Source organism: Diadema antillarum, unplaced genomic scaffold, assembly GCF_040938485.1.
Source record: "Diadema antillarum isolate AM-2024a unplaced genomic scaffold, OU_Dant_1.0 scf00000077, whole genome shotgun sequence".
In the NCBI taxonomy this organism is placed as follows: Eukaryota; Metazoa; Echinodermata; class Echinoidea; order Diadematoida; family Diadematidae; genus Diadema; species Diadema antillarum.
In genome coordinates this window covers 1,307,985-1,328,221 of record NW_027270966.1, presented here as the reverse complement: position 1 = coordinate 1,328,221, position 20,237 = coordinate 1,307,985, and the positions used below count along the sequence as shown (strand labels likewise).

Sequence of the window (20,237 nt, the reverse complement as noted above, 5' to 3'; positions counted from 1 at the left end):
CATGTACACATATATTCTTTGTATAAAAACAAACAAAAATCAGAGAAGTATCAGTAAAATTTGGCAAAGGAAAATCCAGATACATAAAGAAAATTACGACCCTTTTAACTTTACAGAGTTAGGCAAATTGGCAACTCTGTGTGACATAGTAATTGAGCAGCTCTCCATTTGGTTTGTACACAGAAATTCATCAATTTTCTCTTTTGTCCCTAGAAAATTTTTTCTTCAGACCTGCTCTTGGTACATGATAAGAGAAATATGTCTTTGCCTGTCCTCATGAATGGATAAGTATTGGCTTTGCTCAAATATTTGAGAAAAAAGAAATTATACCATGTCAAGCCCTGTATGTATGTACAGTACATATATATCTGTAATATGAATTTGAGGGTCAAAATCTCTACCGAAGATGAAACTTTGTCCCCTGATATTTCAGGTATGTACGACTTGCAGCTATTAAAACAACATCAATATTGTTCGTACACCTGGTAATGGAACACACCACGTTGATATTTTGTTCTGATATTTTCTTTAAACAACAGACTGAAAACTCTGGCAATATTTTATCTTGGAGTTTTCTTTAAAAAAAAATAATAATAATAATTGATGGACTTAAAGTAATAGTGACCGTCATCTTTGTTTCCCCCCTTCCTTCTGCAAACCTGGATCCTATCTTTCTCTCTCACTTACAAAAAATTTTCTTTTTTTTTGTGTTCATCTGTAGTAATAAAAATCATAATAAAACGAACAACTACACGCAAGGGAAAAATAGATGTTAAAAAATGTAAAATACCAAATTACTCACAGTAAAAAGCATGCTTTGGAATTACATGTATGTTCACACAGTACCCTGTCATTAATGATAACTACCATTGTTGGTGATAATTCTTTGAAGTTCTGGTCACTGTGCACCACTACATTGTAGATAAGGATGGAAGTTGTAACTCGAGTCTGAGGCTTGCAATGACCCCAGTTTCATAGATAGTGTGCATTTGAGGTGAAACTTTGATTCGTTTTCAGAATAAAAGAGAAAGTGCAGCTCCTGCTACAAACAAGACCAAAGCCAGTAAAACACTTGTTTCTGCTGTAAGAAAACACATGTTGAGTTAGAATGTGCGGAAAGCCTTGAAGGCTGCTTGTGGTGTGGACTGGTAAAGGCACTAACATGCTGTGTGGGTGATCTGGTATCATGATGGACTTTGTACAGGACATATGCATAGTGTGGATGTAGACAGACTGTACGGTTTTCCAATTGCAGACTGCTATACGTATGTGTATAGGAAAATTACCCTTGCACAAAATTTATCATGAATATTATATCAGAACAATTTTTTTTTAAATAGTTTACGAGGAAAGCGTATCATTGGTGGGGTGATGACAAGACCTTGTATAAACTGTACAGGTATCAAATGTTCAGGAGAGCAAAAATACATGGCAGCCAAAGCACAGTATCCAATGGGATAGACGTCCCTTTGACATGCCATGGTGGCCTCATTTTTGAGGTACGTACACGTGTACGTAGGACAAGAATCTTAATACCATTAATAAAAAAAAGCCATTTTCACCAAAAATCAGTGACGGTGTTAAAGTTCTTCCTGGACACTGCCTTTGAATTCTTCTACAATTACAGAGAAGATGCAGTGAACATTTTTTATTTTATTTTTTTAAATCATGTAATCCACATGACATTGCCCCAGCACGTGTAATTGTACTTTAGCCCTGGCTACAGTTGACTACAGTGCTTGTACATGTACAAATGTACGTACAAAATGCAGATGAAAGTACAGACTCATACTGTATAGGCCTATAGTTTCATGTGTGAATATTACTTTCATCCTGATATTCGACAGGTTACAAGTGTTTGTGTCTGCATATTTTTATTCAAGTTGTTTAAGTGCCATGCAAATGCCAAAGTGCCTACATTCAAAATTAACTGTATAGAGTTGGCATCCTTTCATAAATTTTTCTTTAAATTATAAGCTGCTAAACCCTTCAATTTAAATGTGTTTTGTTCTCTCTACATTCCAATCATACCCCAAGGCCCCGTAAGGTGAATTGCTTTCAATTGGTACATTTTGCTATTCGACTGTGTTTTCATGACATTGAACAATGTGTGCGGAGTTTGGCCCAGTGAGCGAGACACCCTCTTTCTATATATCAAATGTGATCTTATGTCCTGTTTTTCACTCTGCTATTGTACATTGTATCCTCTCAAACACACCCCCTCCTTGGGCTGAAGCTTAGAGCACCCTACCTGCAGCATAGCCTTGTATTCTGCTACGGCGATGACAGGGAAAGTTATCTCTTTCCGTGGTAAGTGACCTGAAGCATGTGGAGAGGTTTATCATAGTTTCTATCATCTCCAGCCTGTTTCCGACCAATCACAACGCAACAAAACAAATCAAAACAAACAAAAACAGCATAAAGTGGGAGGAAATGATACTCAGTACTTGAAACATTTGTACTTGTCGTCTTGTACTGTATTCAGTGAGTGCCTGATATTCTGGCAAACTCATATAACAGAGGTTGTGTCGCTCCCTATAAATACACCTGTTCAAAGCTGTTAAGCATTAATAAAAAATGTGCACATTCACCCCTTCACACATGCACACACTATACTATCATACATCCAGTATTTATTTGTGTAGTGTCCACACCTGTGTGTCAACCATATTAACAAAGAACGTAGGAAACAAAAAGAGAACAAGGTCCCTGTACAAGATAACACAGTGTACACATTCATATATTTTCAGAAGGCTTTACCTCTTTGTATTTTGCATCCATTTTGATATCTCGATACTTCTACCATACAATGTAGGTCATGATTTAGGCATTAAAACAATATGCTTTGTTTGCCCACTTGCCTTTTGATTGCTTTTGATTTTTGTTTTTGTTTTTGCTTTTGCCAGATTTGCAAAGAAATCAGCACACTATAGACTACTAATAGATGGAGATTACCCACTCCCTTGAGAGGCCCTTTTGTGTCACCAAAGCCTTCCTGCGGTGGCATGGTGCTACCCTGTACATAACTTCTGCCCAGTCAGGCAAGCAGATTTTCAAATTGATGCAGAACACTTGTCTAAACATGAACTTTACCCCCCCTCCCCCCACCTGTTCAAAAGTAGTCAAGCGTGTGTGTGTAACCCCCTTTCTGCGGGGGAACTACTGTGCCATTGAACAATGGAAGTATCTATTGGGTGCGAGGTATGAATAGAACATGCACTGACAGGCTGGCAGACTCTTTTGTGCTACACAAAACCAGGCACCTGACTTGGATGACTGGGGACATTGAACACAGAACACAGCTTGATCGCTGTGTACACGTTCATACGAGTTTTATAGCAAAACAAGCGCAAACGAAAATCAGAAAAGAGTAAATAATACTGTGAAAAATGCATTTTCCAACAGAAAGAGAATAGATTCTGATGGAATAAACTCTTATCTTTTTATCAAACCCATTTTTCCAGGCATTATAACACAAAGAAACATGAATTTAGGCCACGAAAGCAGGCACTGTTGGGAACCTGGTATATACCAGGTTCCTGAAAAGGGCTTTTTACACTTGTAAATTTTTGCTTAGCCCCGGACCAACGGTGGGGCTAAGGGGGGGGGGGGGGGGGGCCTTAGCCCCACCGTTGGTACGGGACTATCCTTAGCCCACTTTCTGTTTACACTCGTTTTTGCCAAAGTGCGCTAGCCCCACCGATAGTACGGTACTATCTGGCCCTGCAAAATAGCAGGGGTTAGCACCGCAATTGCGGTGCCAAGCAAGTGAGTGTAAACAGAACGAAAAAATATCCTGGGCTAAGCGACGGAGACGAAGTCCAACCCTCACTGACCAATCAGAAACGAGGTAATCAAGTGCTGCCGGTGCGTGCGTGTACGTGTACAGTACACAGCGTAATTATGAATATTCATGTGGTTAGGAAAGTCCGGGGCTAAGAAATACGAGTGTAAAAAGGTCAGTTTTCTCCTTAGCCCCGGACAAGAGATAGTACGGGACTAATTGGCGAGTGTAAAAAGCTGAAAAAAATTGGTACGGGACTAACGATAGTCCTGGGTCAGAGATAGTCCGGGGTTAAGAAACACAAGTGTAAAAAGCCCTTATCAGTTGCTCCCACGGGAACCTGGTATACCAGGTTCCTGTATGGAATGGGTTAAAAACATGCTGGAGTTACAGTACATGTGGTAAAGCAAACTTGGTTCGAGCTAGTGTTGGTGTGGCATTGCATGTCGGCTTCTTCATAATGGTGTTGGACAGTTGGTGAAATGAAATTTGAATAGTGCATTGCATCTCAGTTTTAAGGGGGAGGGGAAAAGAGTGAAAACAATAAGTGGCTTCAAAAACTGTTTGCTTCCCATATGATGCAGCAAGCATTATCTCTCATTGTTCCAAAAAACTTGCCAGACTTTGGTTTTTACTTGCCCCGGGCAGTCAGACAAGCGCTTACAGATGTAACACCTTGCTAGTGGGCTGACACACATTATTACCCCCGAGTAGGCTTGCTTACTTCTTGGAGCTGCGAGAGGGATTACAGTATCAAGTATCAAGTACGAATTTTAGGTCTACAGTCAAGTTTGGATTATGTGGCAGAATGTTGATAGAAAAGAACAGCTAGTTACAACTACATGCAAGTACAAGGGCTCATAATGGGGCAGATCACACTTTAATACTCATAGTGAAGACCTATCAAAGTCTTTATAGCCTGTACCCATCCACAGCATACACACAACATCAGACAGAATTTTAAAAATAAAAAATAAGAATAAAAAGACAGGGCTATACCACAGAATGTTGATAGAAAAAGATAAGTAGTTACAACTATGTGTTATAGTTAATAGAGCTGTAGTGTAGCCAAACTGCAATCTATGCTAACTAGAGTAGTGCATAGAATGGAGACGTACATTGTATAAAATTTTAGCTGTGGGCGTTTAGAGCAGATCTTCAAATTGACCTGAATCTTGTAGTAGAAATTACATTACTCAAAATCAAGTGCGAGCAAGAGAGGGAGAAAAATGATAGGGCCTACTCAGAGCGGGTTGATAGAGAGAGTTGCAACACTGGGGTACAAAGGTCACGTCAAATAGTTCCCCCGGTCGTCGATGTCAAGGAATTATTTCTACAGGGTTTTCACATAGGCGCTGAGGACCCAGCGGCAGTGTGAGATACCAGTTGCTTGTGACGGGAGTGTGACTTGTTGAGAAAATAACCCTGTTTTTACAACAATCATGTAAACTTAATGAAGTAGAGGAAAGAGGATTTACCGTCGAAGTCAAGGAAACGGATGCAAACAACCAGTAAGGATGAAATATTTTCAGTGGTTTTGACGCTCCTGGATGATGTTGATGGGCGAACGTCAGAATGTAAGGACGAAAATATGATGTAGTCCCACTCCTTTACATTTGTTGTTGTACCGGTACCTGGTAATTCAAAATCCTGGGCTATGGGTCTTCATTGTTGTTATGACTACTAGTTGCGTAAAACCCATGCGCGGAGCGCGTAACTCTACTTTGGGTGAGCCACGGAGCAAAATATAATAAGTGTGCGTCATAATGGGGTACGCGGTTTTCCAAGGTCTTATCGATATCAACGATCGGGGGGGGGGGGGGGGGGGGGGGGGGAGCTATTTTGAGGGATTGACCGATCAGTGCGAACTTCCGGTGTCGCAACTCTCTCTATCAACCCGCTCTGGGCCTACTAGGCCTGAGGCAGGTTCTACACATGTACGCTGTATACAATACTAGTATGCATCAACTGTTAAACATATCTGACTGTAGATGCCTTTTACTTTATCCATGTTTCATATTGTTAGAGGACTGCGAATCCTGACTGTGAACACTGACTGCTACAGTGTGTGTGTGTGTGTGTGTGTGTGTGTGTGTGTGTTTACAGTTGTATGTTTGTGTGTGTAGGTATGTACATGTATGTGTGCAGTGTGTATGGTCATTACACTACTAGTATACAGCTGTTGTTTAAAAAGAGAACATTTTCTACAGTTGTATGTACGGCTGTATACTATTTTTCCATTTGGGTCCAAAGTTACACATATTGAGCAATGAAACTGTACGTTGTATTCCAAAGGCTGTATAGGGTGCAAGAATTTGATGATTCTCCCTGGCGTCACCCCTTATAACAGAAGTACTGTTCATTAAAGGCATTATTTAGTACCATTTGCATATGAAACAAACCAAAGCAAAACAGCTTTAGTACTTCAATTAATGTTGTTGCTGTGCACACTGTGTGTCTCGCGGTGGCGAGCACAAGACCAACTGAAAATTGTCTCCTTTGAATCACCTTGTACATGTGTACACATTCATAGTGATCAACTCACTAATTACAAAAATCCTTTAATGTTTCAGAAATGCCTACTATTTTTAGCACAGCATTCAGTATCATGACAATCATTGCAAAACTGCGCGCCTCTTGTAAATATACATCGTAGATGTACATTGATACGCATACGGTGTCTTTATTTTCTATTTGATTTTTTGTTTTTGTTTTTAATAGTGCACACTCTTTATAACCTTTACAGTTCATCCACACTGTACGCCAAATTTGTATCTCTGGATATGATAGTTTTTGCATGTTTAGTGACTAGCTGCTATCATGTCATCTTCTTAAAGCATGTTGTAGTCAGTTTTGTATGATCTGTTGGTATGCATTTTCTTTACATTCCACTCCCATTCTATTGAGTACTCGGGGAAAGACTCACTGCTGCATCTGACATGTTATTATTACTTTGTTTGTTTTTTGGTGTTTTTTGCTTTTAATAGTAGTTGTTAATTTGTTTTTTGATAACCCAGTTCTTCCAGGAATCACGTATACATGGTCCCTGTAGCGCCAGCTCTTAGCTATTAAAGGGAATACACCCAGTTCTCAATTTGTAAAATTGCACAAGAGGCTACATGCATTCGTGCTCTTTCTTCAAGTTAGGTAAATTACGGTATTAAGGTACATACATGTAAACGACTTTTTCTAGTGAAAGATAACAGAGTTTCTGCTACCAATATCTGTTAATTTTCCATCCCAGAATTCGTTTGTTGTTGATGTTTCATGCAATGTAGGGTGAAAAAAAACTACATTGTTTTTTTTTGTGTGTGTGAACCCTATTTTGGTCATATACCATAGTTTGTATAGATCTGCTGTAGAATTGTTGTCCAAAAACTGTATTAAGATTGCTGGATCTGTAGCTTATCCTACATAAAAATTTGGCAGCATATTTCAGAAGGTCATGTATTTGTCTCAGAGGGACAAATGTTTCCCGTCAGCAGTTATGGAGTTTGTAAATATAATTAAAAAGTTTTTTTCAAATCCTTTTTTTTTTTCATGATGTGTGCAGTGAATGCATAGTTGCCAATTTAACTGATGACGAGATGATAAAGTGCCTGCAGCATTATTCATCCACAACTTGGTTGGTTTATCACACTTATGTTTTGTAAATGTAGCCACTGTATGGCAAACTGTGATGAGGAGAAATATCTACCACAGCAACCTCCCTCAGTGAAGCTACATTTGTATACATTGCACCTCATCCTCCCTATTGAGCTGGCTAGACACATGCAGTGATTATTTAATGTGTCGCTTTGTCCATAGTTCTGGTAGTGTACAGTGTGGAGCAGGTGCAATAGGATTCATACAGTACTTGTAGTGTGATGGCAAATCAAACGTACACTGCACAGTATGTACCATCCGTTCAAAATAGAATGTTTTCTTATTGTCGCTGGGGTGACAAGACCTCGTATCTACAAAATGTCAAATGTTCAGGAGACGGAGAGAAAAACAAAAACAAAACATGGCCGCCAAAGCTCAGCATCAAAAGGGATTGCCTTTCCTCTGACATGCCATGGTAGTTTATTTTTGGGGTATTCAGACAGCTACGTTTTGGACAGGACATCACTTTAACTGATTATCTGATCATTAATCCAAAAAGCCATTTTTCACCAAAATTTTAGATACATTGTACAAGGTCTTGTCACCCCAGCAACAATATGGTGATGTTGATATACATCGTAAACCTGAGGGATCTACATGTACACGGCGTATGTCCCCGAGGTCACATTTTCTTCGAACTTATATATTTCCCCAGGAAAATACTGTAGGTCAGGTTTGTGTGAGAAATTTCCACCTGTTGAACTGAATATGCCACCCCAGTTGTCTGCAGTGGACAGTTTAACATCATTGGAACTGTTTGTTCAGCCTACATACAATGTATAAGTATGCATGAATGTCCGTTACTTTCTACACTGTATGCAGAATACTCAGTATTAAGTGGTACCTGAAACTGCTGTACCACGTACAATTGTAGATCTGAACATTGTAGTGTTTCTTTTGAGTGCTGCTTGCAATCTCTCTGCAATATCTATGGAGACTTTTAGTTTTATAATCATACAGATGTGTAAAATTGGTTAACTCTTTATGTGCCATATACCCATAGCACAAACCCCCTGTGTGCCACATTATTCTGAGACACCATCATAGTCATACCTTGGGAAAACATTCTGTTTTTGAAGTCTACGGTATGTAACTTTCCTGTTTACCCTGGACATGTAGTGAGCAAACTTGTAGAGAAAATGCAAAGCTTTGCTTTTATAGTGTAAATTGTATGACAAATTACTTGTGTGACTATTTTTCTTTCAAATGACCAGTATAGCTACAATGTACATTATGTATATAGACACATGGCTTTGCGCTCAAAACAATGAGAAAATCTTAGACTTTACTTCCAAATCCCGGCAGGAACACCGCTTGATAGTCAATCACCACATAAAACTGAAGCTCAATGAGACAGGAATGGAATCTCGAGAAACGCTTTCATTGTACTGTGGCTGTTGGCGTTTTATCGATCGATTTGGGCGGGTTTGTGCGTTTGAGTAGAATACAGACTGTATGATAAACTTGGCACGCCGTCGACTGAATTGGACGTGCGAACATGGCACATAAAAAGTTATAAGCCAGTATTTGCTAGCACCAGCCATGTTGCCGTTTTCTTATCAGTCCATTATTAGGACAATGCCCAGTGGGCGATAGGCTGCAAGAAGGATCTTCCTTCGAGATGTATGTGGGCAAAGAATAATTAGCCCTTGGAAGTCCTGAGTTTCAGGCTCTAGTTAGTACTATTTACCATTAGCAGATAAAATAAAAACCCAACTTTAGTACTTCAAAATAGTTCTTAAATGAGAGTTAGGGACAGAATGCTGGCCAGTGTAAAAATGTTACTCACTGTAATCAATGTTTAATAGTTAAATGTACAAAATGTGAACAATTGTTATAATAGAATTGTTTTTAGAATAAACTGTCCATAGTTTACTATGGTTTGTTGAGAAATAGTGATATCTCTTTTCAAATATTTTTAAATAGGCTTATTGCATGGTCAGATTTTGTTGATAGAACTGACCTGCACATGAGTAAAGTCAATTTAAAAAAAAAAAAAAAAATCACTGCTCATTATGGTAAAGAATACCTCTGAAATAGAATTTACCAGTGCATCGACATCAATGTGATAACTTTGGCATACAACATCTTGTGGAAAGGCAGAAACTTTAAGGGCGAGTATGATACATGTTTACAATGCTTGTGTAACAACTGTTCGTTAAGATGGATGTGAAGATAGCAACATGGCTGGTCCTGACTGACAATCTACAATGTAAATGCCTGATGACCTCATTACCTGTTTTCTGTAAACTACACAATTTGTATTTGCATGTTTCTTGCCCAGTTGTCCAAACAATCCACAAATGACTTTGTAGGTGATTTTTCAACGAAAGAGGAAGTATTTTACTATATCCCAAGGTGAGTTGTTCGACTTGTTGAATGAACTCAAAAGAAACTGTCCCTCTCCTGTGTGCATGAATGTTACCATGGTGATTTTTTTTTGTCCCTTGTGTCTCTTCCTCATAGTCACAACACTCCCATGATTGAAAATTTCATGTCACATGTATAGGTAGATTTTCTTGAACTGACATCTTCACTCTGTCCACTTTACTCTATTCACCCATTGAGGACGAGTCCTGAGTATACTCTGGCAGGTGTCTATGGGAAATGCGTGTTGTAGCAAAATCAAACCATCCTCAACGGGTTAATGCAATCTTTAATTAAAAATTCACATATTAGGTGAGCATTGGTAGACCAGCCAAATCCTACAATTTTGTTTGAGATGGGGCTTCAGGTTTCAAAGGTGAATGTTCTTTAACGATGATTTTTTTTTCTTAGATTATTAGAAACCTCTTGAATGAAAAATATTCTTTTAAAATTGTATGGCATATATATGTGAAACTATACATTGCTTTCAAACATTAAAGCAGGCTTCAGATAGAGCTTGATCTGCATGATATTCTTCTAATTCCATGCTTCAGTATCACTAGTTAATAGGTGTATGTTCAGATGGTTGTAGTAGTAGTAGTAGTAGTAGTCAAACCTTCAAGGATAGCTATCTTGGAGGATAAGCTAAGGCCCCCTAACTATGACACCTGTTCACACAACGTCCTCGAGGAAAGACCCCTTGCCCCCGATAACTACACTTTTATACGTACCTACAATCTCCTATTAACAAATCCTATCTAAATGATGCTTAACTATGAGTGGGAACCCCCCTCAGTTCGTTAATAGAGTGCTAATCCTGAGATATCTCATGGACAGCTATCTTCGAGTTACATGTAACTTCAAGTTACAAGTTAGCTATCAACGAGTTCGTCTACATGGTGTTTAACTACAATCTTGTATCCTCAAATGATAGCTATCCTCGAGGTTAGAGATCACCGTCTGAACGTAACTTCTGTATTGTGAAAGTCTTTGCAGTGGAGAAGATAGGATGTCTGAGGATGTCTTTAAAACAAGTAGAAAATCAATTGCAAGAATAACCAAAAAAAAAAAAAGAAAAAGAAAAGAGAGACAAGAGATAGAAAGGAGAAAAGGATGGAAGTAAATGAGTAGGAGGGTGAAGAAAAAAAAATGAGTGAAAGAGGGAGAGATTGGAAGCTCACTTTCCTAAACCATAAATTTACAGATTTTTTCTTTGTTTGATGTGAAATGTTGAGCCATCTGCTGCATATTAAAAGAGCTGTACTATTACTAATCACAGTAATCAGTGGTGTGAAACAGTGCTCTCTTAACAATGATTAATATTGGTATAAAACCGTATGATTCTGTAACTACTGTTGTATTCAATAACATGATTCCCCCCTATACAATATGACTAGGCTAACTTGTTCATGACTTCTCAAAGGATTTGACTGAGGTTTTAGACTGGTTGGGTTTTGGTCTGATAGGAGCACAATGTGTACTACAACCTTATGTATGACATCAGAAAAAAAAAAATCAAAATCGAATCAGATTAGAAATGAATTCAGTAAAATTGCAATACTTTTGATTGGTTGCCTATGTATATCAAGGTATTGTGACTTCCACAAAAGTAAACACAGATGCAAACAAGGAATAGACACACAGCAAAACAGACAAAATTGATCATAAGGCAGTGTGTGTTCGACTTGATCTAGCCAATGACCTATTAAGCCATTAGGACCTACACAAAAACACTCTATTATCCATTTGTGTGAACACACAAGCTACATGGGCGCACCCAAACACTTAAGTACAGCCTGTACACATACAAAAATGTACATGTTTATTAGCCCAATGAGCATACGTACAATCTTTAATACATCCTCTCAAATTTTTCTTCCAGCCTCTATTACAAGTGTATGTTTGAAATGTGCAAGGGCTCTCTGACTTTACAATAGGGAACTTTAGCTACACGACGGGAAGACCTAGAGTACGTGGAAGCAATCAGCTGACAGTCCCCGCACTCGGACTCCCGTCCCCATTTCTAGGTAGTTCGCATTTCTGTGTGGACACCTACAATGTATGTAGCAATTTTGGGTGATGTATGAAACGTAAACTATCGCGTGGTGTATAACCGTTCTCATTTCACCCCAGGATCTTGGAAAGGAGATTTTTTGGATTTGAGCATGCGCAGAAGCAAATTTTCGCATGACACGCTCAACGAGTGGCCTTGTCGTGCTTGCAAAAGTTCCCCTATAAGTATACAAGGACACAGTTATCCTTTGAATACCATTTCTGTGGACTTAATAACTATTCAATTCCTTCATCAGCTTTCCAATGAATGTGGAGAATACAAGTTTATCGTCAAAATCAATCCTTCGGGTACCTCAGATTTTCACTCTTTCTTGCGGTGAGTAAACAAGTCTGTGTTGCAGAATGCATACCTATGGAATGTGGCCGCATCAATTCCACAAGATTTTTTTTTTGTTTTTTGTTTTTTTTTAGTTTATTTTTAATTATCTTTTTACTTTTTCTTTATGCATCTCACTTGAGCCAAGGGCTCAGTGGCTGTTGGAATCGATTTTTTTTTTTTGTGCGGCGTGCATCATTCAGTGTGCGTCGTGTGTAAACTTTTAGATTTTCACTGTCTTGAAAATGCCATGATATTTTTTTTTTTATCACCAAACTTGGTAGAAAGAATCTCTGAGATAGAGTGATAGGAGCTTCATTTATTCAAATGAGCACCATTTCCTTGATTTACTGCATGCATGTTGTTCCTGGTATTCATACTCTTCCATACTTGGAAGGTTTACTTGAGATACACGTGTACTTTGGCGAGCACCATACACCTGGATCTCTTGTCTTTTAAATTTAGAATGCTAACACACAAGAACAAAAGACGCTTAACCCTCAATAAACAGCAGTCTCATTGAAAAAAAAAAAAGTAAACTAGAGTATTTTAAAAAATCAAAGCATCAAAAAAACAACTCACAATTGCCTTTTGTACCGTTTCACTATGTACACTATGTGACTGTGTATTAAGACACTTTGTGCAAATATCTTGCTGCATTGCTCCATCAACAACAGCCCCCTTTTCAAATGCATCAAGGACAAAATAAGGAAAATTATTTCTGGGGTGGTATCTTCAGTAACTCATCAAATCCACGTTCAATAAATATCGCTGTGCATTGCAGGGTAATACACAAACTTGAAAAATGAAATCAGTATTAAACAAGTTAAAAAGAAATGATACTGTCAATGTCTAGAAGGAAGGAGTATTTTCTGCCATTTTGTTGTTGGTTATTTTGACTAGAGTGACATGAATCTCATCATTAAAAACTTTAATCAGAGTCAATATTACCTGGTATCTAAAACTACAAATCAGAAACTATTTTCTTGGCCACTGTATTATGTTTTGCAGCAATTGGTTTCATTCATATTAAATTATCATTTTGATAATTTATTGCCGTTTGAAAAAAAACAACAACAAACAAATCTCCTCTAAAAAGATTCAAGTGAAAATATTTACTCTTAAAGGAGTGAATACAAAAAGAGTGAATTTAGAGTGAAATTGGAGTGAATTTTGAGTGAAAATATTCATTTTCACTCAGAATATTTTCACTCATTTTGGAGTGACCTCAGGAATCACTCGAAGATTTGGGAGTGATCCCTGAGGTCACTCTAAAACGAGTGAAAGTGAACATTTTCACTCGAAACTCACTCCAGTTTTACTCTAAATTCACTCTTTTTTGTATGCACTCCTTTAAGAGTGAATATTTTCACTCAATATTTTTAGAGAGTCAGCAACAACAGGTTACAAAAATACAAATGTCTAAAGAAATACAGAAGAGAATGTAATAAAGAAGTCACAGCCATTTATCTCTTTGAACATGTGGTAGTGATTGTCAAACACACTGTAGCAACTGTTCAAACGGTGTCATCCCACTAGACCGACACCCACGAGTTCGACATTGAAAACAGGTCCATGAGTCATACAGCTCACGAGTCCTACAGCCCACGAGTTCGACACTAGGCAAATAAAGCCCATGAGACCGACACTATTAAAAGTAAAAATGGCCCATGAGTTCGACAGATACAACACGGCATTTAATGTGTTGGTCTCGTGGGCCTCGTTAGAATAGTGTCGAACTCATGGGCTGTATGACTTGTGGGCTGTATGACTCTTGGTCTGTATTACTCATGGGTGTTGGTCTCGTGACGTGCACCCGTTCAAACAAGTTCCAGCATACAGCTGGCTGTGCATGAATGTAAACTGAATTCTACAAGTACAATGTACCTATTAAAACCCCAACCCATGAAAATATGTGTTCTCTGCAATAGACCATACCATTTTAATTAATGTTCACTTTATTATTATTCACGAACAGAGTACTGACAAAGAGGGTGAAGTTTTTATCAGTATTAAAGGGACGCAGTCCTCACGAAATTTAAAAAAATATGTTGTTGTTGTTACCTCCAATGAACTACTTTCATCAAAAACAAACTTTCAAATCACCAAATAAGCTCGTACATTTTGGTTAAAAAAGTGTAACTCTGCAAATGAGCAAGTCTTGGCGGAGAGTCATACGTCATCGATGCACAACTCTTTCCAGCGGTGTTCTACTCTTCATCCCTAGTTATTTATAAATACATGTTTACTATTTATTTTTATATTAATTGTATATATAATAAGCTTGAAATATTTTGTTTGAAATAATAATACCACATATTCTCACATTTTACGAAAAAATCAGATATGATCATTTTGAACTCTTAAATTAGTTTTCTGAGGCACGGCTGTCAACTTGAGAGTAGGGCATCAATGACATTGCACCTTTTGGCAGGCTCTTACACGATTGCTGGCAGGAATTATTTTTTAAAAATCGCGTACGGAGACAATTTTTGATGTCCACGCATATAAATTGGTGAAAGGTTATATTTTTTACTCTTCTTAATTATCAGTATAGTGAAAATCTCAGGACTGCTTCCCTTTAAAGCATTAAAACAAGACAGCCTAGTGTGTCATTACATTTCTCATATTCACAGAAAAAAAAATCAAACAATGAAAACACAAATTGGAGCAGACATTGATATAATTATTAAACTAGAGATGATGTCATTTTATCACATTACAGCTGTATATCAATATCAAAGAATGTGTCATCCTTTAATTATTATGCATCATTTTTGTTCGGTTTTTATTTTAATAGTAAACACCTACAGTAGCAGTTACCAATGACTTTCAGGATTATGTTGTTTTAGTTGAAACTTTAAAGTGATCAAATAGTTTCGGTTCAGACCCGACTTCAGGTTTTCTAACATTTTTTTTTTGAGAGAGAGAGAGAGAATGAAAAACCTCTTATGAAATATAAAGGGACATAATATAATTTTAAGAGGAATTCAGCATTTCTTTGATGAAAATTGTTTTTTGAAATGCCTGAGACATCCCAAACAGAGTGAACCTCATAAAAGGTGGGACCCACCTTTTATTACAATTGCTTTGTTTTACTTTTATTTTTGGATGTTTCAGCAATTCTACAACCGATTTTTCATCAAATAACATTTGAATTCCTCATAGAATGGTATCCTTTGTACTTATTTCATTGGGTGGTTTCTTGGTATCTCGCAAAAAGTTAAAAGCCCAATCCTTATCTCCACCAATACTGGACTAATCCTTTAAGATTCTTCAACTTTCTTTGTCTAGATCACATTTCCATGGAACATCTGTACCATTGCATCCATCTCCATCCAACTCTGCTTGGAAAAGTCAAATTGAACATGGCATGGAATTGCAATTGAAGTGGGGTCTGATTCTACTACCTTGTAGCCTTGTTTTTGTACAGTGTAATTTCTGAAACAAACACAAAACATGCTACTCTCTGTACAGTGTGCACTGTATACTATGCTGTTCATGGTGGCAGCATTTCATGACCAGAATATTACATTCATCTGCAGTTGTTATAGTCGCTTGCTATAAAATACAATTTGGTTTACTTTTTTTTTATCAAGGATATAAAAAAAAAAACACATGAAATCTTCTTTGTCAGTGTGCAACATAGATTTTTTACACGTCATGCAAATAATGATACATTACACAGGTCTAGAAAGTGCTCAGTTTAATTTTGCTTTTTTTTTTTTGGTTGCTTTGTTCACTCATTCAACAGTGCTTAAATATGGAACTGCAGTACAGTATTTAAATCAATTCTGCTACATTAATCATGTATAGCACTTGCTCAATGTAAATATTTATTGGCTTCTAAATATTTACTCATCATTTTCACTATCTTCGTGCCAGTTTAAAACTCAATGTACAATTATATCAATGCGGTTTGCAGTCTATTAATGCTGTTGTACATATTCCCTTGTAGTTTAGGATTGAAACAATCTGTACAGGATCTTCTATGTTGTAGTTGTACACACTTTGCTTCTCTGATCTCTTATACTGAGGCCTGAATAGTAATCTGCACTATTTTACTATCCCTTGCATTTGTGCTTGCTTTCTGTCTGTCTGTCTGGCTGTTTGTCTCTGTCTCTCTGTCTTTCTTTCTCTTTTATAATCAAAGTGCAAATTGTACCAATATATAAATGTATTATGGGGTTTGGCGGTGTATTAAATAATTGAAAGTAATATGTTTGATTTATGTTATAATAAGGATTACTAGTACTAATAATGCGGGGATACATTGTACATGTTCAAAGTGCTCTCTTTCTCTATACATAATATATGCTACGACAATTGTTTTTTATTCATGAAGTTGATACTTGCTAAGTATTTGTGTTGTAACTGTCAGAACTGCTAATATGTACTCCTATTTTTGATCAATATTGGCATATTATTAATTTTCACCGAGCAACTTTATGTATTTATTGTCACTCATTTTCTCATCTCTGACATCTTGGTTTTATTTCTGGCAGCTGGCATTCCATACATTTCACGCATAGAGCCAACTTTTGTTTTTATTAAAGCATAATCATATTAAAATCATGAAAGGAGTCACATGCAATCTTCAAATTATCTAATTTCATCATTTTCCTCAAATGTGAGTGCAAGTGTTTGGGGAGTCTTGACCTTTTCAGAGGTCCGATCATTTTAACCTGTTCAGCTTGCCTTTCATGGAGGTACATGTCCTATCTACATTATTGTAGCATCTTGATAATGATACACCAAATTCTTCATGCCTTTAATATCACAAAACATTGTGCTGCAAGTCATACATTTATACAGTTGTGCCAGTGGTCAAATTGGGGGTACAGCCAAACAAGAATGAATTGCAGTTATTTTCCATAATAATACATACTGCTATAAAGTGTTTTCAGCACATATTGTATATATGGCAGCATTTTTATGTATTTACATGAACCTTTAAAGTTTGGCATCTGTTGCTTCAGGAATATAATACATTGCCCACCATTGCATTGCACTAATAAAGTCAAAGACACTGGAATGGAAAAAGCTGCAAATTATATTGGTCTGGCTGAACACTAATGATTTTCACATAAGTTTCACATAATTGTTAATGCGCACAAAAAGTGTTGAGAATTATTTGCATTCTGCAATTCTTGTTGAATGTTTCTCACGTACATACCTAATTGGATTTTTCATTTCTTGTATATATGATAGAGCATTTTTTATCCAGCATGCTTATACTTTGGTGCCCTAAAATTTATCCAGTGGTTAATCTACACATTTGGCAGTATCTGCTTGTATCTCGAGATAGTTTTTCAAAAATTGGTCTGGTGGCAGGTGTACGTACTAATCCTTATAAATGGTACATTCCACAAGTTGTACACAGTATTCAAAAGGTAAGAGTTTTGAGATTTTCAGAATTAGATAAACATAAAGGGTATAGACATTAATTATTTTATGCTAGCCAGCTTTGGTGAGTATGGTTCATACAAGGTGTAAGTAAGGAGTCTTCCCAAAGACTTTCAGAGAAGAGGAAAATAGTGACAAAATATTTTAATAGCATTCAATCTCTTAATTTTTATTCCGTAGTTAAAATGTTTGTAATCATTTATATTTAAGATGCACTTGCAGGATTTATACTTCAAGAGATTGAATGACAGTGCGATAACCAGTTACGCTTTATACAACCTGTCTCTCTGCTGACGCCATCTGTTGGTACAATGTTATTATCCTGTGCAAGGCAAGACGATGTGACCCTCGGTGGGACGGCCCAGGTTGACCGATGGGACACAGAAGTTGACCCGAAGGACTCCAAAGAGATTTGGGAGAGAGCTGTCGGCATCCTACCAAGTTTGAAGGTTTCACTCTCACCTGCTCTCACATTCCATATCCCGCATCAAGCTACATGTAGATTGTACAGGATTTCCCTTTTAGTTGGTGCAAAGCCCTGGCAGAGTCCACAAAAGCAGCAATGCAACCTAACGATAGAACTTTACTGAATATTATAACTGCTGAATGAATCAAATGCCAGTGATCTATACATGTATTTGATAGATAAAGATACAATATAATTTTCTCCTCTTTGGATTGATCATTAACTTGCCATGTTTCATTTTTTTCTCTTTTTTTTGCTAATAAAGCATAGTTGCTTCGAATGTGCTACCATAAAGAGATGACTGTTCTGTGAACATGTGTGCATTGGCCGTTATGCAATGCATACAATGTACATTAAACCAATTTTGGTTCAGGTGCGAGTTTCTTCACTTTGTCTCCCTCTACAAATTAAATTTGTTAAGATCGCAACTGCTGATCTGTAAATTAACACACATGTCAGAAAAAAGGAACCAGTGGGACTCGAACCTGTCATCTACTTTCATTTGACCATTTGAATATAGTTATGTTCAATAAAAAGTTTGTGTGTGTGTGTGTGTGTGTGTGTTCCTTTTTATATAGTATCTGTATTTCATCCTTACCAGGAAGCCAAGATCCTAAAACAGTGGGTTGGACTGAGACCCCAGCGCAGTAAAGGCATACGAGTTGAGGCAGAGACCATGAACTTTGGAACAACAAAAGTCAGGGTATTAAAGAATTTACCACAACCTGTAGTGTGTTACTGTGTGTGTCTCCCTTGATTTTTTTTTTCCTAGGTGTGGGATAGGAATTCATTATTTGCCGCTTCTACATTAACTTGAAATTAGATTGCATGAATGTGCTCAAATTTGTTCAGTGTTTGATGCACCGTCTATGCATGTAGTGAACTTTTAGGGAGGAAAATGTTGGCTTCACCTCCCCCTTAAAGGCATAATTTACCCTCTGCAGATGAAACGAAAACCCAGCATTAGTGCTTCAAACTAGTTCTAAAATGTGAGTCAGGGATAGAAACAACCAATGTAAAAGTTTGAACCGGTCTAATCAGTGTTAATTATTGTTAATTATACAAAATGTAAACAATAGTTGTAATAAAAATGTTTCCAGACTAAACCATCTACAGTTATGGTTTAATGAGAAAAATAGTGTTATCTCCGTATATTTTAGGCTTTTACTGCGAAAATGTTATACACTATGGTAGGATGTTTTGCGATACAACTGACCTGCACGTACAGTGTATGCATCAAAAGTGATATCTTGAACATTTTTTTAAATCACTGCTCCCAAAGCCAAAAAGGTAAACAGGACCTTTAAGAAACAAAAACAAATGTGTTTATAGTTTTAAATATCTCATTGGCACAAGCATTCCAGAGTTGGCACCAATCAGCAAACATAGGACTGTGAGTGTTAAAGAGTATGCAATTTTTTCATGAAAATTACATATTCTATCAAATTGATATGTACATATGTTAAGGGTAGCAATTATTCTCCCAGCTTTCTGAAAGCAGTTAGTCAAGTTCTCTTTCATTATGCTAAAAAAGTGAAGTTTTGTGGTATTCTCTTTATATTTTCTTTATATTGTTGTCCGCACTTGACATCATAACCTCTAGTAGTGTCCTCATCCAGCGGTTCCAACATCAAAACTTAAAAAATTCATAACTTTCGCATCGACTGTCTGGTTTTCCTCAAACCTTCACTAAATATGTTTCTAGTAATGTTGCTCTTTTCACTTAATCCACATTTCTCTTTGGGTTTTGGGTTTCCTTTAATGTCAAAATTCTGCTCTACAAATTTCTCCGAGGTCTGTTTGTCTCTGTTTTTGGGCAGGTGGTGCACAACTACGGTCATGGTGGAGCTGGGATCACCCTCCACTGGGGCTGTGCTGAGGATGCAGCAAAGCTGGTGCAGAAAGAACTCTCCACCCCACCACAAGCAAGACTGTGATCCAATAGGAGAATTAATATATTCAATCTCTCTCTATCTCTATCTCTCCATCTGTCATCCTATTGTCCCTTTCTCCCCCCCCCCCCCCCCCCCTTTCCTCCATCCTGCTCATTCCCTGGCATTTTATCATCCTTGCGCTACTTCCTTTCCTTTCTCTCTCTCTCTTTCTTCCTGTCTCTCACTTACAATCTCTCAGTATATTCCTTATCTGATAGCATATTATAATACATACTACATTTTTGT

General features: G+C 37.4%; 1 protein-coding gene across 5 annotated transcripts; it reads left to right on the top strand.

Moving 5' to 3' along the window:
- The first annotated feature begins 1,206 nt into the window (after positions 1–1,206).
- LOC139717585 (D-aspartate oxidase-like) lies at positions 1,207–20,009 on the top strand. 5 transcript variants are annotated; one of them, XM_071629095.1, is made up of 6 exons: positions 1,207–2,310; positions 12,106–12,185; positions 15,480–15,575; positions 17,923–18,040; positions 18,659–18,760; positions 19,878–20,009. In XM_071629095.1, the coding sequence occupies exons 3-6, from the start codon at positions 15,559–15,561 to the stop codon at positions 19,992–19,994; spliced, it is 354 nt and encodes a 117-aa protein (XP_071485196.1). In that variant the 5' UTR covers positions 1,207–2,310; positions 12,106–12,185; positions 15,480–15,558; the 3' UTR covers positions 19,995–20,009. The 5 variants fall into 5 exon arrangements, 4 of the variants coding, with proteins under 4 accessions (XP_071485196.1, XP_071485195.1, XP_071485193.1 ...); XM_071629094.1 differs by having other exon boundaries at positions 17,802–18,040; XM_071629092.1 differs by lacking the exons at positions 1,207–2,310; positions 12,106–12,185; positions 15,480–15,575 and adding an exon at positions 9,611–9,787.
- The last annotated feature ends 228 nt before the right edge of the window (positions 20,010–20,237 follow it).